General features: G+C 41.3%; 1 protein-coding gene across 1 annotated transcript in view; it reads left to right on the top strand.

Annotated features, from left to right (window-relative positions):
* The window catches only part of KDM3B (lysine (K)-specific demethylase 3B), a 43168-nt gene extending 16153 nt beyond the window's left edge, over positions 1-27015 (top strand). The window contains exons 11-23 of the mRNA XM_010012497.1: positions 584-691; positions 2163-2290; positions 2932-3211; positions 4177-4433; positions 7789-8055; positions 15111-15282; positions 18371-18461; positions 18549-18679; positions 21735-21854; positions 22330-22469; positions 22817-22993; positions 23571-23705; positions 25682-27015. Coding sequence (XP_010010799.1) covers positions 584-691; positions 2163-2290; positions 2932-3211; positions 4177-4433; positions 7789-8055; positions 15111-15282; positions 18371-18461; positions 18549-18679; positions 21735-21854; positions 22330-22469; positions 22817-22993; positions 23571-23705; positions 25682-25762 — 2087 coding nt within the window. The 3' untranslated portion in view covers positions 25763-27015. The remainder of the gene's footprint in view (positions 1-583; positions 692-2162; positions 2291-2931; positions 3212-4176; positions 4434-7788; positions 8056-15110; positions 15283-18370; positions 18462-18548; positions 18680-21734; positions 21855-22329; positions 22470-22816; positions 22994-23570; positions 23706-25681) is intronic.
* The last annotated feature ends 550 nt before the right edge of the window (positions 27016-27565 follow it).

Raw genomic sequence — 27565 nt, 5'->3', positions numbered from 1 at the left:
CCTGCTGAAGGAAGAGAATGGCATGCATTTTGTGCAGCGATGTATTTGTAAGCCAAACTTGGTGTAAAATCTGAAGAATTATATATTTGTCAGACTACTTTTCAAACTACTAATTTTCTACTTGCTAGCTTTGTCAGTAGATCTGCTGGCAAGAGAGCTTACTTTTCTCTTCCTGAAACGGATCTGCAGATATTTTTCTTTTTTTTCTGAAAAAGCTTGAGAGATGATGACAAGAAAAGATAGAATTACTCTGTAACTTAAGAAAGCATAATGAGGACAAGAGTATGATATTTAAAACTTGAGGCTAGAAGCTATGTTTTTTAGCTGACTGAAACAAGCTTCTGGACATGAAGGGGAAAATGACTCTGGTAGTTTTATAATCTGAAGAGGCAAAGAAGTTGCTGTAGATCCTGGTCTAATGGTCTGTATTTTATAGTTTATTTCTGAGATAAACAGGTTAATCTCCTGCACTGTAAAGAATGCCAGAAAAAAAACCAAACCAACATGATGTGGAGATAATCTGATTGCAAATTTTTAGTGAATTTTGTACAAAATTTTACTTTTTTATGTGTCTTTATTCCAGAGACAGAGGAGATTGGTGATGAGGAAGTCTTTGCATGGCTGAAATGTGCAAAGGGTCAGTCTCACGAACCAGAGAATCTTATGCCTACACAGATCATTCCTGGTACAGGTAATGCTTGAAACCTGAAGGAAAAAAATTCCAGATCTTGTCTCAAGCACAAGTGGAAAAACTACTAAGGTGGTTGGTGTTCTGGCTTATACCTTTCCTAGCGTGGATTTAGAGGAGTCTTCCACTTGTGACAGTGGAAGGGTTGAAGGGACGGTAAACTAAGTCAGATCAAGCTGTGAGTTTGAAGTGAATTCCCTGCTGGGGCTGGCTGTGAATTCTTGTGCTCAGCTGGTTTTAATTGTATCAGAAATGTGGTTAACTTGCAAGAATTTTTTTTTCATTATTATTTATTTATTTTTTATTTTTTTTTTCGTGTGTGTGGGGGAAGTAAATAGTCAATGCTGACCAGTTTACATAAGTGGTCCTAAAAATCATAGAATCACAGACTGGTTTGGGTTGGAAGGGACCTTAAAGCACATCTAGTTCCACTCCCTGCCATAGGCAGGGACACCTTCCACTAGAGCAGGTTGCTGCAAGCCCCTGTGTCCAACCTGGCCTTGAACACTGCCAGGGATGGGCCAGCCACAGCTTCTCTGGGCACCCTGTGCCAGCGCCTCAGCACCTTCATTGTAAAAAATGTCTTCCTTGTGTCCAGTCTAAACCTATTCTCGGTTTAAAACCACTGCCTCTTTTTGTGTCACTACGGGTCCTGGTAAAAAGTGTCTCTTTCTCTCTTTTATGGTCCCCCTTTATATATTTAGAGGCTGCAGTATGGTCTCCTTGGAGTCCTCTCTTTCCAGGTCAAACCATGCCAACTGTCTCAGCCTTTCTTGATAGGAGAGGTGCTCCAGCCCTCTCATCGTTTTTGTGGATCTGCTCTAGACCTGCTTGAACACGTTCATGTCTGTCTTGTACTGGGTACCCCGAGCTGGACAGATGCATGACTCCAGGTGGGATAGGGTAGAGTGGAGTAGAGTAGAGAGGAAAAGTCACTGCCCTTGACCTGCTGGCCATGCTTCTTTTGGTGCAGGCCGGGATACAACATGGCTTTCCGGACTGCAAGCGCACACTGCCGGCTCCTGTCCAACTTCTCATCCACCAGTAGCCCAGGCCCTTTTCTGCAGGGCTGCGCTCAATCCATTCGTCCTCCCAGTCTGTATGGATTTTGAGGATTGTCCCAACCCAGGCGTGGGACCTGGCCTAGCTGAGACTATACTCTCTGATGATTCAGAGTTGTCTCATTGCTCTTATCATTGGACCCTATATAGAATAGTAGGAGCAGATGATAATCTGTAGGATTTGCCAGGCTTGGCAGCCTCTCAGTGACATCGCGAAGCTGGTGTTAGCACAGTTATCCACTCTATTCAGAGACAAGTGTCTTGTTATAGCATGTGATGTTAGAGATACTTAGCAGTAATACTGGGGGGAAAAAAACCAAACCCAAACTATTCATCTGAATATATCTTATAACTAAGGCCTTGGTTTTAGATTTCTATACATGTCATACTGAAGACTTTAACTTTATTCCCAGCGCTTTACAATATTGGAGACATGGTTCATGCAGCACGAGGCAAATGGGGTATTAAAGCCAATTGTCCGTGTATTAACCGGCAGAACAAATCGGTGTTGAGACCGGCTGTCACTAATGGAATATCACAGGTATGTAATTGGGGCTTGAAATGCCTTGACATTTAAATTTTTAAGATCTATTAAAATGTTAGATCCTTTAGAGTAATCCATTGTGAAACACAAACTTTAATTTCTTCGTATGTATTCTGAGTGTTTTAGCTTAGCAAAAATCTTCTGGGATATTTTTTTGGAGATGTGTGCTGCAACTATTATTTACCAAGTAGATATTTGGGCTAATGCTCCTATGCAGAAGTTGGGTAGGAAGCAGTTCACATTGATGCACATTGATGCTGTATCTTAAACCAAACCACTGAATAGTTTGCAATGTATGCATTTATTTTGTTATGGTTCCTGAATTTTGTGCTGAATCTACAGCAGTTCTGTTACTCTTCACACCAAAAGTTCTCCTATAAAAAAAGAAATTAAAAAGCCTGGGTTTATGTTAAAAGACAACTAAAAGATGACATGGTAAGAATTGACACGACAAGGTCTAATGTGCATAGAGAAGCAGCTCCTGTACTCTGCTGCTATGTAAGCATAAAATGTGCTGAAAGCAAATGAACAAATGAAATCAACAAACAAAACCCAATGCATTAGATAACTAAAATGTCTCCCAAGTTGAACTCTTCCCTGTATTCAATATTTAGCAGTTGTTTATATCTTTGTTTCAGCTTCCGACTGTAAATCCTAGTGCATCAGTCTCTGGAAATGAGAACACCTTTTCCACTGGAGCAGGGACAGCAGGAGTGGGGCAACTAGAAACTGACACCGTTCCGAAATCTGAAGCAACTGATAGTAGGATAGAAGAATCTGCAAAAGCAGAGACATTACCAAACAGTAACACTGGTGAAATAAAGACTAACAGACCGCTTTGTCCAGAAACAGCTCCGTCGTCAGCCTTACACTGGCTTGCTGATCTAGCGACGCAAAAAGCAAAAGAAGAAACAAAAGGTGAGCAGAAGACATACCCTCTGGTGTTGGAATTAGAAGGTACTGTTTGGTTGCTATTCTTTGTGAGAGTGCTTAGCCATAAATAGAAAAGAACACAGTAATGTTTTTCCCCCTTTGCCTCTTAGAACCAATTTCTTTCACAGGTTTAGGAATACTCAAAGCTGGAAAGATGATACAGCTGAAGATAAACATACTGTCTTGTCAGTAGCAGTTTATTTCAGTGCCAGTTTTTGTTTTCATTTTCTAAGTAATAAGCAGCTGGTATGTGATGTAATCAGTTTCATATGCAACATTGTCACTTCACTGAAGTAAATAAAGCTGTTTTGTGTGCTGTGTGAAGAGTGTGTTTCCAAGGAATTAAAAGTCCAATTGGAGGGTCAGAATGAAAGCTTAGATCTTCTTTAATACTCAGTAGTTTGAGTGTGATTCTCATTATGAAATAACTGTTTACAAAATACACGTAGCAGTTGTCAAGAGGTAGCACAACTAACACGGGATTTATTCCTGTTCGTGTATCTAGCAGGAACTACTCTATATGTCTGTGTTAAATGTTCATGATGCCCTCGCTAGTTTTTCAGGGCTTAGTCACTAATGTTTTGACCACAGTTCAAATTTGAAATATTTCGTATTGAAACATTAGTTCAGAAAGTCAAGGAAATGTTTTTTTGATTGAGTCTGTTACAAAGTTGTGGTTTCTCATGTATCAGAGACTACTGATATGCAATAGCATCTACTGTACTACTCACAACATTAACAGCACACAAAGGGTAAAATCTGTCTGAAGCCTGTGATGACTGTGATTCATTTTGAGATGCCTCATTGACTGTTACAGTGATAAGTTACCTTTTCCACAAGATTCTGTCAATACACTATTTAATGCAAGAGCAAATAACTCGAGAACTTTGTGGTCATTTGAACTTTGTCTTTTTTTTTTTTTTTGGCCAATATTGCTGTTTATCTTGCAGAATCGGGATCACTAAGGTCAGTGCTTAACAAAGAATCCCATTCACCCTTTGGACTGGATTCCTTCAACTCCACTACAAAGGCTTCCCCACTAACTCCAAAGCTGTTTAATAGCCTCTTGTTGGGCCCAGTGACATCTAGCAATAAAGCCGAAGGCTCCAGCCTCAGAGATCTGCTGCACACAGGGCCAGGAAAGCTTCCTCAGGTCCCATTGGACACAGGAGTCCCCTTTCCTCCAGTCTTTTCTGCAGCTTCTACGGTAAATGATTTTGTATTCCTTCGATATCTGTTCTAGGGAAGATTTTCATGATGATCTAAATGTTTTTATAGTATCTTATTTTTAAATGTTAAAACAAATGCAGTGTCTCACCAGAACTCACCACCCTACACAGTCATAGTGAATTTTGATGCTAATTGTCACTGAGTGGTTTGGTTTACTGCTGCTGTGGAGAAGCTATTCCTTGCGAGAGACCAAGAAAGTGAAGTGAAGTCTTTAAATTGTTTAGCTGATGATCAGCATCCCTATGAAAGCTCACTTTAAATTCCGCATCTTTAAAAACATTGCAAGAGCATGCTGCAGAAAAAGACAAAAACCTATGAGCAAACCAGTTCCATAAAAACACTTGTATGTACTTGAAAGGCATTTAAGATACAAATTGAATTTAAGGTGTCGTTGCTATTTCTGGATTCTTATTCTGAGTACTTTGTTTCTCTTTAATCCATTTTGGAGAAAATAACCTTAAAAAAGCCCTGAACAAATCAACGATTTTTGAAATGGTTAAAAGCATTTTGTTTGAGAAAGGTAGATTCTGCGGAATTTATCAAGGCTTAGCTCTTCCTGGAGAAGACTTTCTCCAAAAGCTTAGGCAGGTAGAAGGAGGAAGATGATGAAATGGCTTGTTTCACAGCAGTTTGTTTTATTTCCTCTGTGTCAGGCTGGAAGGATGGAACCTTAATAACAGTTCAGAGAATCCTAGAATCCCAGGTTGAAAGGGACGTCAAAGATTATCTGGCCCAACCTGTCTTGGCATAGCATGACCTAGACTACATGTCCTAGCCTCCTGTCCAGCTGAGTCTTAACAGTGCCCAGTGTTGGGGAATCCACCACTTCCTGGGGAGGTTGTTCTGGTGGCTGATAGTTCTCACTGTGGAAAAATTTTCTTCTTGTGTCCAGTCAGAATCTCCCCAGGAGTAACTTCTTGTGCCCATCACCCCTCGTCTTTTCCACGTGAATCCTTCTAAAGAGGGAGTGTCTGTCGTCTTTTTAGCCACGCTTTAAATACTGGGACATGTTCATGTTGTTTGATTTTGGTAGAGGGAACTGTACATCTGTACAGGAAAATATGTCACTGCTAAAGGAAAGTGAATCCAGTACCACTTCCAGCCCCTGTCATCACTGAGTACAGGCGAAGAAATTGTGATCACTTCTTTTATAGCAAGATACTCCTTCAAGGCTTGAAAGGGTCTGTCACAACTTGTATCCCTGTCCCTCCAAGTCCATGCATTCTCTTACCACACTGAATCAGATCTGTGAAAAAATGTCTTTTTTCACTTCCTTGACTTCTGATCTTCACAGACTAATTTAGATTTGAAAGAACTTGAGGGTAACTCCGCTCCAGCCCCCTGCTTGAATGCCTGGGTGCTTCATGTAGAATGAACATAACATATCTGAGAAGTTGTGTTGGTCAAATTGAGAGGAATAATAGATGGTTGCTTATGAAAAGTATCATCTTGATGTTGCTGGAGCACTGACATTCTGCTGTGAAGAGTAGTTAGCATTGACTGTAATTGTTAAACTGAATATTATCTATTTCATGGCCTCTGTAGAGTCAGTGTAGAGGTACATTTTTAAGACCATTTTAAGCAAATGTTTTTATGATCTAGTCTTAATTTGAAACAAATAAAATCCCAAGCAGCAGTACAGGCTGGGGTCTAGCTGCAGGATTGTAGCCCTTCTGAGAGGAGCCTAGAGGACAGCAAGCTGAACATGACCCAACATTGTGTCTGTGTGCAGTGCCTGTGAAGACAAATGGTCCTGGGCTCCATCAGGAAGTATACAGCTGGAGCACATCAAGGAATGTGATTGTTCCACTTCACACTTGTTAGGCCACACCTGGGACACTTGTTTCCAGTTTTGCTCTCCCCAGTTGAAGAATGACACTGAAAAAAGGGAAGGGGTCCAGTGGAGGGCCATGAAAAAACATTGGAGAGCTTCACATATGAAGAAGAGTTGAAGAAACTGATTCTCTTCATCTTGGAGAAAAGAATGCTTTGGGGATCTGATCTGTCTTCTATCTAAAAGGTAGTTGTAGGGAACACAGAGGTACTCCTTTCACAAGGATGTGTGGTAACAAGGCAAGAGGCTGTAGACAGAAGTTGTTTCCGGGGAAATTCTATCTGGATATAAGAAAAAATTCTCCCTTTACATTCAAGTATTGGAGTAGGCTACCCAGACAAATGATGTAATCTCCTTCCCTGAGATGCTAGGTTTGGCTTCACCCAGCCTAGAGTAGCTTAACCTGATGTCAGCAGACAGTTACACCAAATGATCTGTTTGTCTTCCTTCTGACCTGGTATCTTCTATGAATGAATATCTTCAGTTATGAATAGTGCTATGTTTAAATTCCTAGCTCTGCCTATGGTAAATTTTCTGCCTATTGAACTTGAGTTTTAAAGAAGACGGCAAAATTGTTCCAGTATTAGTTCTTCACTGTTTCTCTTCTGAAGCTTCACTGTTTCTTTCAGCCCCTGTTGTTTTTGTGGATTGTTTTGGGGGGGGGGGGTTTGGTTTTTTTGGTTTGATTTTATTGTTTGTTTTGTGGGTTGTTTTTTGTTTTGGTTTTTTTTTGTTTGTTTGGTTTTTGTTTTTTTTTTTTTGGTTGGTTTTTTTTTTTTGTTGTTGGCTTGTGGGTTTTTTTGGGTTTTTTTTTTTTGAGGCATGGTTGGTTTTTTTGGCTAAAGTAAGAAGCTCTTTGCTGCCAGAAATCTATCACACCCTTACCCCCTCCTACAGATGTCTTGTGAATAATGATCCTGTTAGTGTTTATCTTCTGTTCAATATATGAAATATATTTAGTGTCTTAAGTATCTTGCTATAGGCAAGAGTCTTTTACTTTTTTGTAAGTTAAGAACACAATTTAATATTGTGTCATTAATCTCTTCTGAATTTTAAACATCCCTTGAGGAATTCTAAATGTCTCTTGAGGAGCATGGATGCCAGAATGAGAGAGGCTGTCCACTTAACACTGCACATAGAGGAAGCACTTTCTCCTCTCTGTCTGTCAGTGTTCATTTAATGTTTGCATGCCCAGCAGCTTATCTGTGCCAGGGTTGAATTCACTTTCAGAACTTAAGTTTTCTGTTCCATGATTGTTTCCTGTAATGTTTTTTCTAGGTACCCTGTAGCAGGTTATTTTGAGTTTTACTGTTATAAAGTATGGCCATAGCTGTTTCAGTTCTTAGTAGGTACTTGCCTGTCTCCAAGATGATTTGCTTACTATTAGATAGATTTTTGATCGCAAGATGACAGTGACTAAAATATGAATGACAGCAGGTATGTGTTAGTATGTATGCTGTTTTAAGACTAAACTTACCTCTCAATTTACATCTTCTAGGGGGCAAAAGGTAAAGCCAGCCTGCCTAACTTCTTAGACCATATCATTGCTTCTGTGGTGGAAAATAAGAAGACATCTGATGCTGCAAAACGAGCTAGTAATTTAGCTGACACACAGAGAGAAGTGAAGGAAATGGTAATGGGCTTAAATGTTCTGGATCCACACACTTCCCACTCTTGGTTGTGTGATGGTAGACTCCTTTGCCTTCATGATCCTAGCAACAAAAACAACTGGAAGATCTTCAGGGAGTGCTGGAAACAAGGCCAGGTGGGTGATGACAGATAGCCAACTCTTACTGCTTATAAATAGCCTGAAATTTTAACCTGTACCTTGGTTATTGACAACCCCATTCAGACTTTGGCCGGTTGCTTCTGAGTGAATATGATGAAGATTTTGACTGCAGCACTGTAAACGGGATTCAGCATCCCTGTCCACTCCATGCTTTACTGGCTCGAGCCCGTGTGCTCTTGCTCAGTGAGCTTTTAGTTTGCCAGTATGAGGGTGTTTGCTGTGATAGCCTTTTTGTTTCTGGTGTGCTTTGTGCTGAACCCGCTCTACTACAGCCCAGTAGCAAATCCACTGTGCTTTCCTGTATGCATCCTAGTATCTGCCCCATACTTGATGCTTTATAGCCTCAGGGGAAGGTACATTCCTTCTAGCTGCAGCACATACAAGAATAAAAGTGCTGCATCTAGTAATTTCTGCTGAAATATTGAGTGTACTTGATGCTGTGTCTCATCCTGAGCCTACAGCCTGTGTTGTACCCAAGTATTGTTTTGAACTCAGCATTTCATGTATTGAGCACTCTCCTGGATTGCCTGAGGGGTCATCAGCTGGTTAGGCTTTCAGCTAAGAGACTGGACCTTAGACCTGCTGTCAGCATCATCACTTTTTCAGATTTCAGTATGCAGTGCTACAGCTTAAGTTTCTCCAGAAAGGCCTGGTCAGACAAGCTGAATCTCAGCCGTAGCTCTAATAGAACATGATGTCCATCAATTCAAACTGTGTTCTTGGCACTTGGTTCTGCGGCTACCTCTGATGCCATTACCTTCGCTGACTACTGAGAATTGAGACCATTGGTGCAAAACAGTTAACAGCCTGTTTTCTGTAGCAAGTCCTTTGTTGGCTCTTCAGTTATGCTGATGCTCTTGGCACTTGTGTGTACTTATTTGTGGTTGTGGACTGCTGAGCTGTGGTGGAGGAACCGATCAGGCTGCATGTTCCTCTTCTGGCACTCAAAGTCCATTCCTGCCAGAAGCAGGTTACTTTTCAGTTAAGTTTAGCATGTCCTGTGGAACTGCACATTCTTTGGGTCCTCTGGGCACAAGCGTAAGTAGCATGTAGCCGTAAGAACTGCAGAAAGGACTGTGGCACCATTAACCACAGAATTACCAGTTCATGCATCTGACTGCCCTAGCCAGCTTCTAATAGGTGGAACAGGCTACTGTGCAGCACACCCTTGATTGACTAGAAACTTAGCTCAGTGCTGGCTTTCCCCTGATGCAGTGGTGACCTGAGATTCTTGCAGTGCAAAGAGGTCTCTTCTCTCCATGGGTTTTTTTGTTTGGTTCCCTCCCCTCCCCAGCTTCCCCCTCCACCCCTTCTTTTTTAAACAACCGTGTTGCATCTTTTTGGTTTACGAAGGATTTCAAGTCATTCTTTGGCAGTGCTATCGTGTCAGTCATCTGCCTGACTTAGCAAAGAGCTCCTTAGTTTCCGGTCAGCTAATTCTGATAATTTTCTCTACCCTCTCTGTGGGCAAATAGTCACGTCTGTCTGAGGAGGATCCTAAATCTTTTAGGTATACTTAGAAAAGATGTGCTTGTCTGTTCCTCTGCAGATGAGGCTGGTTAATCACTGTGTGCAAGTTGTTGCGCGTGGCTCTGGGGTCCTTGTCTGTTAAAGAATCCTGATAGACTGCTTGAGGAGTCCAGAGACAAGAATGCCAATCTACTGTCAGATGTGTAGCTTGCAGTGTGCATTGTCTTCCAAGTTGTTGCACACTTGGAGGCTCTTGCTACAACTGTCATGCTCATGTGCTATTTTGACCCTCTATTTTAGGCTTCACCCCAAGATGTGCTACCAGTGCTTTTGGATGACATTATCGTTCAGAGGACCCCTTGTATAGCAACAGACTATTTTCTTCCTGTAGTCTGAGGGCAGATTTGGCAGGAAATGTTTACCAACCAAGTGCAGTATTCTTTGGTCTCACAACCTTAGCTGTGCTCTCACTAGCGAGAACACTTCCTTTCATGAGAAATTCTCTGCTTAACAGCTGGAAGGGTTCTACTAGGTTAAGTAGTTTGGGGTTTTTTTTTCTTATGTTCAAGGGGTCAAATGAATACAGTAGGGGTCAAAATTTGTCCTTATTTTCTTGGACTGAAGAAGACTACTTTATCTATTAGCCTTAATGTCTACCTGGCAGCAATTTCTGTCCATCCTGTGGAAGGTACTACTGTTATTTTACTCCTCATCCACGATCCCTAGGTTTTTGTAGAATATGATTAAAACCTTTCCATTGCCTGAATGTTACAGTTCCTGCTGGAATTAGGGACTATATTTAAACTTGGGATCAGTGTATCTTGCTCTGTGAAATTAGGGAGGTTTGCTGCTTATCAGGACCTTACTGTGGGACATAGTGGAAAGACTGCCACAGCTTGTCTGTCCCTCAGATGTTTATCCTCTGCTGCTGTTCCATATTGGCATGAACAATAGTACCAGTCCAATACCTGAATAGTATCAAGAATGATTGTATGGCCCTGGGAGAAGTGGTCATGGAGCCCAGGTGGTTTTCTTAATCCTAGCAGTGAGGAGGTAGAGGGGATGGGCCAGTCCTGCATGTCAGTCGTTGTTTGCACAGCTAGTTTCAACAACAGGGGTTTTGGAAACCTCTTTGGGGATTGAAGACTGCATGGAGGAGATGAGGTTCATCAAAGTATTTTTGCTAACAGGCTGTCCAGTGTGATTAGGAGAGCTGTAAGTCAGGAACAATAAGGGAGAGAGTATGACCAGTGATCAAGACAGTAATTAGTTGATTGGGTTAGCAAGCAAGCAGTGTGAGTGTGAGATATCTCATACTCAAGAAAACAGGGATGAAAGATGTCCACCTCACAGCATTATGAGGAAAGTTCTTGTAATGTTTCTTGGAAATCAGCACGACTAGGTGTCTGAAGTGCCTGTGCGCTAATGCATGCAATACAAGGAACAAACAGGAGGAATTAGTGTGCATTTGTGCAGCCACAATCTCACTGATACGGAGAAGTGGGGTGGCTTGTGTAGCTGTGGTCTGGCAAGGGATACATGCAGGTTGTTCAAGAAGGACAGTTCAGGTCTGACAGGGCAGGAAGGTGAGGAGGGAGCACTGCTGTTTATGTGAGGGAGCAGAGGGAATGCATGAAGCTGTAGGAACAGATGATGAGCCATTGAGAGCCTACTGGCCAAGATTAGTGAGCAGACTAATGCCAGCAACATCGTGGCGAGTATCTGCTACATACCACCTGATCAAGGAGAAGTGGTAAGGCCTTCAGACAACTGGAGAAAGTCTGCCGTTCGCATTTCCTAGGCCTCATGAAGCCACCCTGGTACCTTCTGGAGAAACAACACAACAGGTCCCAAGCACTCCTGAACTTCTCTGGAGTGTGTCGATGGTGATGTCCTGACACAGCTGATCCAGGAGCCAGCAGAAGAAGGGCACTCTGCAGGACCTTGTGCTGACACACAAAGAAGAACTGGTTGTTGCTATGAAGGTAAGGGGCAGCTTTGACTGAAGTGACTATCCCATGTCAGGGTTTGGCTCAAGATCCTGAGAGGAGGGAGCAAAGCAAAAAAGCAAGATCACAAGCCTGGGCTTCAGGAGAGCAGACTTTCACCTCTTCAGATATCTACTTGTAAGAATCCCATAGGATATGGTCCTGAAAAGGGGCTCAGGAATGCTGTTCGATTCATGCTTAACCTGCTGCATAGCCTTCTGTGATGAGACTACTGGCTTGGTGGATGAGGAGAGAGCACTGGATATTTTTTATCTTAACTTTAAATAAGGCTTTTGGCACTGTCGTAATGTCATCAGACCAACTGATGAAGTATGGACAGAGTGGTGAATTTAAAACTGACTGGATTGCTGTGCTCAGAGGGTTGTGATTGCAGTCACAAGTGACATCCCCTAGGGGGTTAGTATTGGGTTGAGTACAATTTAACATCCTCAGTAATGACCTAGATGGGACAGAGTTCGTACATCTTAACAGGTTTGTAGACAGTACAAAACTGGAAGGAGTGGCTGATAGAACCATATGGTTGTGTTGTTATTCAGAGGTATCTGGACAGACTGGAGAATTGGACCGAGAAGAATCTCATGATGTTCAGCAACGGAAAACGTAAAGTCCTGAACCTGCAGGAGGAATAACACCCTGCAGCAATACATGATGGGGAGTGACTTGCTAGGAAGTAGCTTTGCCTGGAAGTACCTTGGGGTCCCAGTGGACAAGGAGGTGACCATGAGCTAAGAACATATCCTTGCAACAAAGGGCAGCAGTATTAGGTAGAGCGTTGTCACTATGTCAGTGATCCTTCCCCTGCCCTACTCGGCACTGAGGGATGCAGCACCTGGAGTACTGTGTCCAGTTCTGGGCTCCCCAGTACAAGAAAGACGAGGACTTATGGAGAAAGTCCAGCGAAGGGCCACAAAGGTGATTAAGGGACTGGAGCATCTTTCGTATGAAGAGAGGCTGGGAAGAGTGTTCGACCTGGAGAAGAGAAGGCTCAGGAGAGCGTGGGGAGGAAGTCTTATCAATGTGTATAAATACCTGAGGAGAGGAAATGAGAAAGAGGGAGCAGTGCTGACTGACACTTGCATGACATGTCATGCATTCCCTCTGCTCCCTCACGTAAACGGCAGTGCTCCCTCCTTACCTTCCTGGCTTGTCATACCTGCACTGTCCTTCCTGAACAACCTGTACGTATCCCTCGCCAGACCACGAGAGGCAACGGGCACAAACTAAAACCTGGCAAGTTCAACATGAACACAAAGAAAACACTAGCGTGTGGGTGTTCCTTCCAACTTAAATGTTTCTGTGGTTCTCTGGCAGTTTTCTGCCTTTTTTTCCTGAAGTTGACAGGACTACAGTAACAACCCCTTTTAGTTCTCTTAAATCTCACTCTTCTAGAGGTGAGGTTTCATTGCTGCATTCTAGAACTTAAGGGCTATGTTGTGTTGCATTTGAAAACCAAGGCTATTTCTGTTATCCCCAAAATTGTGGGTTTTCCTCCATTCATTTTTCGGTGAGTAGTTGTCCTCACTTAGAGACTAAAATGGGTCCTACTCATGTTAAAGGCCATTGGGCTATCCAGATGAAGCAGTGGATAGTTATGGAGTGTTTTTAAACAAAATAACTTTCAAGTTGCTCATCTATAGCTCTGTAAGTAATCTTTGCCTGATTTGCTGATACTACGAGAATGTCTAGGGGCATCTGTGCTCAGGGTTGTGCTGGGCTATTCGTGTGAATGAAGCCAAGATATATCTTCAGATGACTGTTAAGGTAAAGGGCACAGCTTGGAATTGATTCAAACTTGCATAAATATTTGAACATAAGTAGCAGTTACTAGCACTAGAATTCTTTACATGCGATAGTCCATGTACAAGTTCATACACTCATCCTTTTCTCTCAAGTCTTGTAACTCTCCCTAGAGATTGCAGGGTGACAGGAACTGATCACGGTCTTAGCCAGTGTTGGGAAGATTGTCTGGTATACCTTTTCCTAGTATTGTTAGTTTAGCAAATGCCTTGAGCATTAGAGGGAGAGGCCACTCAAATCTTGGTGTGGAATGTATATACATGGTTAGCCTAAACATCTTAAAACCCCATTTGCTGAGTGAACAGCCACTTTTTTGCTACTTGGTTTTGACCTAGGGAATTAATAGTGATCCATGATTGTACATCAAGAATGAGTGAAATTGTTAAAAACCACCCCTATCAGAGTATGAAAATTTCATGTGAGAAGGCTTTTCTACAAATGCTGTTTGTAGGAGTAGTCGCATTTGTGCTTAAAAAAGGAGATGTGGTGGGACTCAACAGTCAGTCTACTTCCACAGGTGTATTGCGCTGGCTGCTAGATCCCTACCCAGCTGCTGTCTCACTCTTCTCCCTTCTCAAAAGGACAGGGGGGGAGAAAATAAGGTGGAAAAGTTTGTGTGTTGAGATGAAGACAGGGAGATCACTTAGTGATTGCTGTCACAGGCAAAACAGCGTCAACTTGTGAGAAAGTAATTTAATTTATAGCCAGTTAAAAATAGAGTAGGATGGTGGGGAACAAAGACAAAGCTAAAAATGCCCTACCCTCAGCCACTCCTTTCATCCCTGACTCTTCTACCCACTCCCTCCTTGGAGTGGCACAGGGAGGATGGACAGTAAGGGGGGTTGCGGTCAGCTCATGACACTTCACCTCTGTTGCTCCTTCCTTCTCACACTTTTCCCCTGCTCCAGTGTGGAGTCCTTCCCTCATCCTTCATGAACTGCTCGAGCATCGGCCCTCTCCATGGGCTCTGCAGTCTTTCAGGAACAGACTGTTGCAGTGTGGGTCCCTGATGGGCCACAGTTTCTGCCAGAAAACTTGCTCCTGCATGGGCTTCTCTCCAAGGGCTGCAGCTTCTGCCTGGAGCCTGCTCCAGTGTGGGCCATCCATGGGTGGCAACTGGCTTGAGGGCATCTCCTGCTGCTGCAGCATGGCATCCTCCATGAGCTGCAGCCAATATCTGCTCCACCATGATCCTCCACAGGCTGCAGGGGGGCAACCTGCTTTCACAATGGTCTCTTCCACAGGCTGCAGGCACCTCTTCCCTCTCCTCCTTCACTGACCTGGGTGCCTGCAGGGTTGTTTCAGTTCCTTCCCCCAGCAGCCGCGGAGCATTTTTTACCCTTTCTTACAATCACAGAGGTGCTGTCAGTGTCAGTTATGGGCTGAGCTTTGACCAGCAATGGAGCTGTTGGAGCCAGGTGAACCATCTGTGTCCAGCCATGAGGCAGCTCCCAGCCTCATCTCACAAAGCCCACTTCTGCTGCCAGCACCTTGCTGTGTAGACCCAATATGCTTGCCTTAAAGCTTGTAAGTCTAATATAGTACCCCTTCTAAGGCAACTGCACATGGCTTGGAACTGAAGTTTGCTTTGACTCTGGTTATTTGTTTGATGCACAAAACCCAGACATAGGTGAAAATAGATTTCTTATGTCTTCTGTATGATGGTAGCCAGGAGTCTCAGCTCTTAAGAAAGTTTGGCTGCATGTGTAAGAAATTTGGTTATGGTGGAGTAAGCATTCATCTTTGTATTCTCAGCCCGTGCTGGTATCTGGTGTCCATAAGAAGTTGAAGTCAGAGCTTTGGAAACCAGAAGCTTTCAGCCTGGAATTTGGAGATCAAGATGTAGATTTGGTGAACTGCAGGAACTGTGCCATAATTTCAGACGTGAAAGTGCGTGACTTCTGGGATGGCTTTGAGATAATATCTAGTAAGTAATACCTATGGCTGACTAGTTTAACTGAGCAGTCTGTCTTGCTACCTCCAACTCCTCCTTTTCCACCTATTTTCTTAAAAAATAAAAAGTAACAACAACAAAATCCAAATAGCTGTTAGTGTCATCCAAAGAAGCAATTGCTCCTCAGGGGTAGCACACCCTAGAAAATACTTTATTGGTGAAGATTAGGGCAGGGCTGCCCAAGAGAACTTCATCTGTACTACAGTGTGTTGGTGTTTGGTACTTTTATGTGTCAAAAGATGATCCATTTAGTGGGAAACTACTTTTTGGTTTTGGTTTGGTTTTTTGTTGTTTGTTTTTTTTTTTTAACTTAGTGAAATTAGTCACCAGTTACCATTACTAAGACAATAATTTGACTACCCTTACTCCTTCCAACATCAACTTTTACTGTAAATCTAAAGGGAACCTGCAGAGCTAAAACAGACTGAAGCTTTTGATGCTAAAACTCAGACTCAGTGGAATACATCAACTAAGTAAACTTGACATTGAATATTATTTTGCAATAGATCATCTATGAGTACAAACACAAGTGTATATGTACTATAAATAGCAATGCTGTATGTGTATCTCATGTGATAACACATTACTTAATGCTTGAGGAGTTCTTCCAGAAAACCTTCTGTCAAGTACGGATGTGGAAGCTAACCAGTTAAAATTCCCGGCGGTACAGCTGTTCAGATTAAAGAGCTTCTGAAACGCGGTTCTCTCTTTTGGATTGTATATACCTACATCAGAGTGGGTTTATATTTACATATATCAGAGTTGTAATGGTTCATTGCAATGTTGCTGATTTTAGTGTTGTGTATAAAACGTTCTCTGTATTTGTTGCTTGTGCACATAGCAGAAGTGAACTGCTGGATAACTGAATGGAATGTTTGTTCACAGCAAATGAAATGATAGGCTTGTAGACCAAGAATATTCCCTTCCCTAGTCATTTTTCAAGAAAAGAGCTCTCAACTTTTGACATGTTTTCATATGATTCCAAGTACAGAGTCTTACTTTTTGTACTGTTAAATTCCATACTCTTTCCATTATTGCTCAGAAATAAATGGCCTAGAGGGAACTAATGGGCTGGTGTTTCTACGTGTTAATGGTGATTGTGAAACTTCACAAACTCTTTACTTCTGTGCTAGGGTCATTCATGAAAATAGTAAATTCATTTGGGTCAAGTTACCTTTGAGAAATGTTATTTGTTGTTTGTCTCCAGACAGATGATGCTCCTTTCAACAAAATTAGTTGCTGCTTTTCATTTAAACAATACCATTCATTTCCACACTTCATATGAGAAGTGTTTGTGATCTAGGTTGGAAACCTGATCACTTTCGCTAGTTTCTTTTAAATACTTCTTATTTAGTGTTTTTCAGCCATGTGCAATCCTCAGTTTAGGAGAGTATTATTTGCTTCTAGTCCACATACTTCACAAACTAACTTATATGAAAACTTTGCCAATTACATGACACTGATTTCTCTGCATTACATGAGTTTGAGATTTCTCAAGTATGTGGCTGGATCCCACACACTTGCGTTAAGTTACTGAAGAGGTGTAAAACAGCCACTGAGTTTGGAGGTGGTATTGAGGTAATCCCTTAATTATTCTATATAATACTTTAGTTTTAATCTTGTGCTGTTTACTTTCACTATCTTTGGGTTCTAGGTGGACTTCTAGCAGGTCTTTTTGTTTTGAGCCTTCTTAGACCTGCTTTTCTTTGCTAATGAGATGTTTTCTGGGCTTTGTCCAAGTTTGTGTAATTTGTCAGATCTGTTTGTTTTCTTCCAGATAGCTCTTTACTCTGTCCTTTCTGAATAACCTTCCTTCAAGCTTCTTCTCCTTGTTTGGAACAAAGATCCTTGATGAGGTCAAAATCTTGACTACAGGAAGTTCTGAAACAGCCTTAAATTCAAGTCCTTGAGTTTTTCAGTTCACTTGTCTATCTAAAATCCACAGGTCATCAAGATTTGTTGTTTTAATCAGTCACTTTGGTTTGCTTATCTGCAGTTTCTTAATGTCTTTTAAGTTCAATGAAATAATATTTTTATGTTGCAAACTGTGGCTGTCTCCAAGTCCTAGTTTCTTAGATATGCTTTCTCTTTTGGTGCTGTCAGCAGCTCTGCTAGGTCTAGGTAAGATCAGTTGCTTTTTGTTTGGCTGACAATCTTTGGTAAAGTAGTAATTGGTGAAAGATCTTACTTTCTGGGGAAGAGGGGATTGAAGGTGTCAGAGTGCAGTCAGTATACCCTGTTTCCCAACTGATGGCTTCATGTAGACTTGTGAAGAATCTGGTAAAGAGTGAACTTTGTTTCTCTCAGAATGTTATGTCGAGTCTTCTGAGCTCTTCCACGTACCAATTCCACATACGCTCTCTTAGCCATTATAACATCTGAGGCAAAACAGCAGTTGATGTGCTCAGTGCTGTCGCATTGTACATCCACTGTTGTGTATGTTATGTCGTCTTTCTGTGGTACCAGCTTTCTCTGTGACTATTCAGGACTCACATTCTGCTCTTGAAGTGAAGAATAAATGTTTGAATTTGGCACCCTGCGTGCGGAATTCGAGTGCCTCCAGCAAAAACAGAATTGAAAAAACTAAAGGCAGTCTCCCTCGTCAGCTGCCCACCGTGCAGCTTTTTTGAGGGTAGCGTACCATGGTTTCTTGCTTTATACTGAGATTAGGGTTGATTTCAGAGCATGAAACGGTAACTTTAATTTTACAGAAGTGCCACTCCTATTGAAGCGAAAGAGAAAACTCCTTGAGAGTTTGGTTAAAGTAGTAAGGCAGAATGCTTTGGGAAGGCTTGTTTCAAAGCTGAATAAAAACCTGTTCTAAAACTTAGCAGCTGTTCAAGATCTGTTAAAATTTTACTGTAGGTAGTGATACATATATCTAATTGTTAAACTGGTGTTCACTCATACTATCGTAATGCTTGGAAGCCCAAAGAAAAATCAAGATCCGTTTTGCTGTACAATGTGAGAGGTGTTGGTACAAAAGACTTGCAGCTTAAACAAGGCAATGGGCTGTGGTAAAAAGGTATTACATGAAGAAGTCTTAATTTGTTTCTTGCAGAACGGCTACGGTCAGAGGATGGTCAGCCAATGGTACTAAAGTTAAAGGATTGGCCTCCAGGGGAGGACTTTAGAGATATGATGCCTACAAGGTAAGAAAACGTTAGTGTCAATACCTACAGAACTGCTGTAGGCAATGCAGGAGGAAAACATGCCTTTGTTCTCTTTTTGCTTTCTAGGTTTGAGGACTTGATGGAAAATCTTCCTCTTCCTGAATATACCAAGAGGGATGGCAGACTTAATTTGGCTTCTAGGCTACCAAGCTACTTTGTCCGTCCTGACTTGGGTCCCAAAATGTACAATGCCTATGGTATGTGAGAACAGTTCTGTAGAGGTTGATTTTTGTGTCTCTTTATTATACTTAGGGCATGTACAAGGCTGTGGCATTAGTTGGAACTCAGAGCACTCTGTCTCTTTTTTAATTGGTCCTGTGATTGATTGCTCTGCTAGTCCTCCTTCTGTCCGATAAGCTTGTAAACAGTTATTATTTAATATATCTGATAAGTGTAATACCAGTCCAGGATTCAAGGAGAAATTAGTATCTTTTGACATCAATTGATATACTTCAGATGAAAGTTAGCTGGCTTCTGGGCACTTCAATCTGTGTGTTCACGTTTCTGACCAGGGCTGTAATTTTCTTAATGCATGTCTAACACCACGGACCACAGACAGCACGCAAGACAAAACTCTCACCATGTTCAGCTACCTGTGTTGGATAGTTTTGTCTTCTTAAGACTATAATTACGTACTAAGTAAATAGCATACAAAGGGAGGACACTTTAGTCTGAACACATACCCTACATGTGACTGTGAAGCGTTAAACTTTCAACTGACAGTTAATGTAACAGAGTGTGGAGGATATAGGAACAATTAATGCATGCTGAATCAACTTGAATTATTTCTGTTCTGAATGTATGGTCTTTGAGGTCACAGTCAAAAGCAGGTTTTGGAGACGTTTAAAACAAAGGATTGTTAAAGTTCCAGGAGGTTGATTTGGAAAAACATAGTTTTGCAACTTTAGGGTAAGATAAATAACATTTAAAGTAGTTGCTGTTTGTATATACTGAACAATGTCAAGTGATCAGGTAAGAGTTGCAGCCATCTTGCGAGGCAATTATGTGGCAGCACATCTACCCTAATGTAACTTCTGTCGTTCTCTTAGAATACTGATGAGGCAGGGTTGCAGGGGTTTGTAAGGTTTTGCATTCCAGTTTTTGATATATCTACACAAACAACTCACTTCAGCTTGTTGAAGCTATTGCAGTTCTGAGGAAGTGTTTGTGGGGTTATTTTGGGGGCGGGGAGCAGTATGGCATCACAAAAGTTAAAAAAATAGGGGGTTGTAAACTGAGGCAAATTTTTCTTACTCGGTATTTAACCATGTTTGATGTTTTGGTTTATGTGTTCCTTGACATGTAAGTTGAGCGAAGAAGGCTGTACACCAACTGGGTTATAATGTAATTGAGCAGTATATGAGTGTGGCAAGAAGTGAGGTATCAGTCACGGCTAACTTGGCTGTGTGTTGCTAATTGCTAGCAATGGAAGGAGTAGTTGCATTTCGTTGAATTGTATTGCATAGAATGTAGCCCTCTATTACTTGATCCTTCTTAGATGTATAGGTCTTGGTCCAGAAAGAAAAAGTATTACGCTTTGTTTACTTTCAAGTTAAAAGAAGAACTTACCTCGGTCTGTCTTCAAAACCAGTTTTGTATCATTTTGCTCATAGCTGCTTTACAGAGAAAATAAAGGGTGGACCTAGACATAAAACCAGGAATTCTGTCTGTGGTGAATAAGAGTAACTTTTCTAGCATATTAAATATATATTGGTTGTAATTATATAGCTTTGTTTTCTGAGTATGGGATGAAAAAAAGTTCTCAATAGTGAGGTAGTGTCTTTCATGTGCTTAGCATTTTAAAGCAGTAAGGTATAAAACTTGTCGCTGAAGCTTGGTTCTTAAAGTGATACTCAGTTACCTAAACAAAAGGGCTGTTTACGGAAGTTAACTGTGAAGAAATTTTATTCCCTTCAGCAGGCTTTGTATATAAAGGACCCTTAAATATTGACCAATTTTTATATCTAAATACCTGAACTGTTTAACATAAGACCTGCCACTGATGTTGTGTTTGTATTTCCCAGCATACTCTGTGTGACTTAGACCACTAGTAAATAATTAAGGAATGACACTTCTTCAATTACATCCTGCTGCATCTGGCAAAGCGTATGTTTGAGGTGGAGGTTGTGAGGATCATTACTTGAGGTCAATAATTAACTTATCTTTTGTGAATTTTCTGGCCTCTTTTTTTCAACCCGTATATTATGTTTATCCAGGTTTGTATTTCAGTTGTGCTTCCTTACAGTTTACGTTTAGACAGACTGGCTAAATTAGCTACTGTTTCTGGTTGGTTATGGTGGGTACTGTACAGCAAGTTGACTTCCTGTCCCTAGAAGCTTGTATTTTAAATAGAAAAAAGATAAATACAATGGCGATCCTAAAACATAACCAGAAGTCTTGTGGTTGGAATTCCATTCACATTTGTTGATACAAAGATTTTTTTCTATTTTAATTTTTTTCCCCATGTTACATGCTAGAGGAGATGGTAAAGTAAAAAGAGAGAGAGAGCTATTAAAGGGTCAGAGGAAGAGAGAAGAATGGGTTAGATGAGAAGGTGAAAGAATTAAGCAGTAAACATTTGAAGTCTTTGTCGGTTGCTTATAAGCACTTGAGAGGTGTAAGATCATTCCATGTATAAAAGTATAAACATTTGAGAGTCTGCAGGTGTTTTTCCATAGTTGTAATCTGAATTGTTAGTGATGAATTGAGCAATAAGTGCTGTGAATTCAACTGATCATATGGATTTTATGGCTGAGTATGAGCAAATAAACTACTGGAGGCTTATACTTACAGCAGTCCGGTGACTTGCTGCATGCAGTATGATGCTAATGCCACTTCAAGCAGTTGGGGTTTGTCTTGTACTTCCAAGCAAAGGAAAACAGTGCCAAAGAATGCCTACTGAGTTTGTATTATGAAAGCTATGAGTCACTACTACAAACTGTATAAATGACCCTCAGAGACACAAAACCATGAAGTACAAGTTCAGGCTTTGTTATGAAAATGCTTGTTTTCTCATGGCTTGGGTGAACTATGTTTGCTACTTGTGTTTCCTGCAAAATAAAAATACTAGTTATCAGTAAATGTTTTACTTAAGCCACACATGACATGAAAATAACTACTTTGGGTGCCCTTTGACATTGGTTTCTACTCTCATTGCTGTCTAAAGTTAGCATTCTAGAAAGATCTTAAAGCCAGGTTATCATTCTATAAGAGCTTACATAGAATTTGATTTTACGTTACACTCTGTTATAGGCTTAATTACTGCAGAAGACAGACGAGTTGGTACCACGAACCTGCACTTGGATGTGTCTGATGCTGTTAACGTCATGGTGTACGTTGGGATTCCCATTGGGGAAGGGACCCACGACGATGGTAATGTTTGAGGAGAGCTGTTTTCTGTCTGTTAAAAATCAGTTGTGTGTGTGAGAAAGCAGACTGTACCTTTTGTTGTTTGTTTGTCAGATCTATGATACAGAATACAAATATAAAAGGCAGTTTGCTATGACTGCAGCACATATTTAAAGGTGCAGTAATGCTTCATTGGTTTCCAACTGTGAACACAGCAGAGGTATGTCCGTGAAGAAAGGAGGGAAATACTTGTATTCCAATAATTGCACTTAGGTCAGTTTCAGTTCATGACTAAGCTTTGTGATTAGCTGTCAATGGAAACATTTCCTGAATTTTGTTAACAAAAAGCTTGGTGTGCTTAGAAAGGGCGACGTATGGTGCAGCAGTTGCAGCAGCAGTGTGACTGGATTTAGTGGCTCAAAATAATTCCTTTCTCTTCTGTATGTCAGAAATCAGAAGCTTTGTAATCGTATCGCTTTTATGTGGATTCCCCTTTCAGAGGTTCTGAAAACAATTGATGAGGGAGATGCTGATGATGTAACAAAGCAGCGAATCCATGAAGGAAGGGAGAAACCTGGAGCATTGTGGCATATCTATGCTGCCAAGGATGCTGAAAAGATACGGGAACTTCTCCGGAAGGTATGTCGATTACAAAGGAGGCTTGAGCTGACAGGATCCCTTGACTAGCTTGCTTACAACAGCTGAATAATACAAATTGCTATTAGTGTCAAATGCATAGCTATTCTGATGCTGTCTTTGAGGACATTAATAGTTAATTACATTCCCAAATTCTCAGCCTGGTCTAGAATCTTCTGACTAATGCACATGTTGCTAGTTAAGACCTGAATGAACTAAAGGAAAGTGGTGTCCTATCTTGAAATAGTTTGTTTGTTACGTTTTTTGGTACAGAGCTTTTTGTGAGCCAGCAATATCAAGGTGCTGTGTCATGGTTTCCCTCCCACCCCCACCCCATATCTTGGCCCTAGGTTGGAGAAGAACAAGGCCAAGAAAACCCCCCAGATCATGACCCCATTCATGACCAAAGTTGGTACTTGGACCAGACCTTACGCAAGCGACTCTATGATGAGTATGGTGTACAAGGCTGGGCAATAGTGCAGTTCCTTGGAGATGCTGTATTCATTCCTGCAGGTGCTCCCCATCAGGTCAGTATGCCAGCTTTAGGACATTTGACAAATAGAATTTAATTTGAGGCACAGCAGACCTGTGACTTACAAATAACTGTTAGATAATACAGCTGACGCAGGTTCCTTTTTCTGTGTATGCAGTTTTTACAGGAACGATTTTAATTGGGTTTTAGTCATTCTATTAGTAAAAATCCTTTGAGTACCTGAGTTATGTGTACAGTTTTGTGATGGAATTAAAAAAAAACGAAGTAGGGTGAATGGTGGGAAAACATTTCTGTGTAGTGAAGCTTCAGCCAAGGGAACAGAATTCCAAAAAGTGTGGAGAGCAGTAGAGAACTTGTTTTAGGGAACACTGGTGTATGTGGGCCAATAGGGACCATGCAAGAGATGTCACATATTTTGTTCTGGTTTTACTTTTCAACACAATCCTGTGTGAGATCAAATGGGCTTCAGTTCCTGTTTCTGCTAAGTAAATGTGGAAAAACTATGTGGTAGTGGGGTTTGGGGGTTGGTTTTTTTTTTGAGGGGGGAGAAGGGGTTTGTATGGTTCATTCAATCGTGAAGTATCGATCATGTGATCTGAATGTATTTTTAGGTCCATAATTTGTACAGCTGCATTAAAGTGGCAGAAGATTTTGTATCTCCAGAACATGTGAAGCACTGCTTCCGTCTGACCCAGGAGTTCAGGCACCTGTCTAATACTCATACCAACCATGAGGATAAACTGCAGGTAACCATTTTATGACAGCGTCGATAAATATATCCTGTGTTCTGCCAGCTTTATTTGGTACTAGGAACGTGTTCTATGGTATAGAGGTATAAGAAAAAGTAGCAACTTTCCATAACTTCAGAGGTTCTCATTCGATAAGTATTTAAAAACTAATTAATGTACCGATGTCTACAGTATTACATAAACAAAAATGAGTAAAGCTTTTGGATTTCCAGAGAACTCTTCCCCCATTGGACTAGGGCATGTGTCAGCATGAACAAGTTTTTAAATGGCAGATCCTGAATGACTGTGACACGTGCTTATTTTGAAGAGAGATGTTTATTTGACCTGGTATTTGTCTCTCTACTGCCTAAACCAAAACTGCTCTGAAAGCAAAGGTTTGCTTATTTAAATTACAGACATGGCTGAGTGGCGGACTTGGCAGTGTTAGGTTTATGGTTGAATTCAATGATCATAAAGGTCTTTTCCAAAATAATTGATTCTGTGATTAGTCCCAAATGGGAAAATGAAATGTGTTTTGGTTTGAAGAAGTGTGACTGCTTGAACAAATAATTGTGCACAGAACACGTTACGCACTGAAGCAGTACCTCGTGTGTGACGTAGTAAGCTCTACAGAGAGAAGACCATAGCAGACCTTTCTGTATTTTGCCTGTGTACGCTTCTGAAGAATTAGTATCTGTTTAGTTTGCAAATTTTGGTGTCAGCATTTTTTGTGTTTTGGTAATCTCATGTGCGTGAAATGAAGGATGGTGGAGATCTGCAGAATGGCTGTTCTTGCAGAAGTGAGTGTTCGGTATACAGCCATTCGCCACTGTGTCACCCAAGAATGTCCGAACTTAAGCATGTTCATTCTTCCAAACAATTCTGTGAAGAAACGCTATCAACTTGTGTATGGATTTGTACAGGATTTTAAAGGAAAGCAGCAGTAGGATCAGCTGTCATTGTGGGGATCCCCTTCTAACACTGTACCTCTTCAGCTGTAGGGATGCAGATGTGGGAGCGTTTCTGTAAATGAAAAGGTTGCAAATGAATAATGCTTATTGTTTTTAAGAAAAGAAGTAAGTGCTGGCAAAGTGGGACTCTGTACTCCTGTGAACAGGGATTCTGCTGCTGGTGGTTGTGTCTCACCCCAACTTTATGGCTTTTCTTTGTCAGTTTTCATTTCTATTTTTATCATCCTTTTATACACATCTGTCCCTGTATTTATAGAAATATATTTAAAAAGTCCACAGAAACAATAACTGTCACCTAAATGATAGAAAAGACTGAGACCGTATGTACATCAGGAAAAACTGATGGTGCTTGGCAGTTGGTTGAGCAAATGCAGTGAAGCTGCTCGCTTGGGCATGAAGCTGTTCTGTTCAGTACCAAGAAACTGAATTCCATTTCTGTAAAGTGGGAAACAAGATAGAGCTGTGATTGTTCAATAGCGAAGTGTGCAACAGGTTGCTGGGAGTTCTGGAGATTTTTCATCTCTGATCTTGTCTTTCTGAACGATGCACAGATTACAAACATTTCTAGCCTCCGTACAAAGACAATGGAATGATTTGTCGCATCATCTTGATTTACATAGGGTTAAACCATATGGTTTTCTTGCTCCTTTGGGGTTTGATTCGTGTGAGTCTGAGTGACTCAGATCACAAGGACTTTCAAAATAAACTCTTATATGTGACTTCATAGTGTACTTTCTACTTGCTCTCATAAAAGAGAGACTTTACTTGAAAATCACGTGAGTAAATGTATGTTGCAGAATAACCAGAAAATGAGTTGCTAATATCAGTGCAGTCATGTAACATATTTGTTGTCTGTGACAGTTGAGATTTGTGTTGTTAATATCCTAAAGCAGTGATAGTATATACTTTGAGCATCCTTGCTAACTCTTAGGGATTCAGCTGTCCACGTTGATTGTGTGGGTATATGAGGCTCTCCTTGTTACTCTGTAGAAATGGATTTTATTTTTTTTTTTCCTGTTGCAGGTGAAGAACATTATCTACCATGCAGTGAAAGATGCTGTTGGCACACTGAAAGCTCATGAATCCAAACTAGCTAGATCGTAGGAATTTCTAATTCCAAATGCCCTGTGAACTAAGCCTTTTGCTCACAGTATACAGGGACTGCACATGACTGCCTCCGCAGGAGCAGGGGCTTCTCACCAAGAGCTGGTGTGGTCAGAATTACACACACTCTTCAGCCACTGTTTTCTACGCTGCCTCAACACTGAAGGTCTAATGGAAAGTTGCACTATTACATGCAGAATTCCAGATTCTAACGAAAGGTGCCATGTCCCTTTCCTGTGGCCTTTTGCAAATTGGAAGAACATGGAAACCACTTGGTGTTCCTGCATATTATGATTAGAAATGGTATAAAGAGTGTGGATGGTTTTTTTTCCTCATGCCTAGTTAGACTCCACGAAGTTAGAAGGAATGTGCTGGAGGTGGGTTGTCCTACTGCAGACTCAGCTGAAGGAGTGTGACCAACAGTAGCCCAACTGCCGATATTTAAGCAAACTTCCCATGTGAGATACAGGCCAAGGAAAAGAATAAAACTATTCTCTGCACTCCCCTTCTTGTAGCCGTTTCTCTATACACTGTAGAGTTGCAGAAATAAAGGGAGAACCCACTTTTTTCCCTCATGAGACTCCAGAAATGAGAGAATTGTGTATTTAGTGAAAAACTAGGTTTGTAGTGAAACAGTTAATATTTCATGAAAGTAGATATTTTTAGTATTTTTAAAGTACCACAACTGTTCCTGGATTTTTAAGGAAAGGCGCATTACATTTAGTCTTCCTTACAATAAAATCAATAACTGATTTTTAGAAAGCAGTCCAAAATAGCACAAAACCAGCCAAAGGAGAGTGGGTAGAAATTGACCTCCCGCCTCCCTTGCCCATATTCCTCACCCATCTTCCCCCCTCTCCCTATGCCACCTTGCTTCCTCAGAACGAGAAGTAAAAAGGAGTATAAACTCTGTTCTCATGTGGAGATGTTGTACATCTCTCCCTGCACTGGTGACTGCAGACAATAGTTCACCCAATACCAGTGCTAATTAAAACATCTATCCTTTCCAAAGTGAAGGAGAAGTTAACTTTCAGTGTCAACTTTGTCCAGAACTATTTGAAGTCAAATGTTCCTGCTTGATAGAACTGTATTCAGAAGTTACTAATGTCAGCATTGATGCAATGGATTTCATTGTCCGGGTACACGGGAAATGTATCTACCTTATATCCAGCTGTACTGTAGTGCCACCCGCAGGCCTGTTAATATGTTCACGGTTATTTCATTTTTTTAAAATAAAGTCATTTACTGTAACAGCCTGAGCAGTTTCTTTCAGACTCCTCCCCTCCTCCTCCTGCTTTGAGTTTGTGTCAGCCTCTGCTAGTGTCAGCTGCCTGGTAACTTCTTGCCCCATGTGTGACCAGAAGGCTTGGGTGTTTTACGCCTGGTGGGCCACATACACGCTGGGAGCATACCAAGGTACCTGTGAATTTTGGTTCTATGACACAGTTTGGGTGGAGGATCTGTCTTGTCATCTCTTGTGCTGTGCTCCCCACCTCTCACTACCTTCTTAACAGGTTGGGTTTCAGAGCTACCCTCTCTACTGGAGATACAGCTGGGGTGGTAAAGGTTCCCTGTTTTTGACCTTGGAGTTGTGATGGCAGCAGCAGTTCTGGTCACTGATGTGGCATGCTGGCAGCTTCTCAGGTTGGTTACTGGGTGCAAGTAGTTCACGCCCAGGCTTTTGCTGCTTTCATACCCTTGCAGCTATCCTGTGAATCCAGGCTAATTCGGGCTGCTACACATGAACCATTTAACTTCACGGTATTCTTACTGTGCAGCATTTCTTGTGCAATTCTGTTGCAC

This window comes from Nestor notabilis, unplaced genomic scaffold (genome assembly GCF_000696875.1).
Source record: "Nestor notabilis isolate BGI_N333 unplaced genomic scaffold, ASM69687v1 scaffold7474, whole genome shotgun sequence".
In the NCBI taxonomy this organism is placed as follows: domain Eukaryota; kingdom Metazoa; phylum Chordata; class Aves; order Psittaciformes; family Psittacidae; genus Nestor; species Nestor notabilis.
This window is presented reverse-complemented; position numbering and strand designations above follow the sequence as displayed.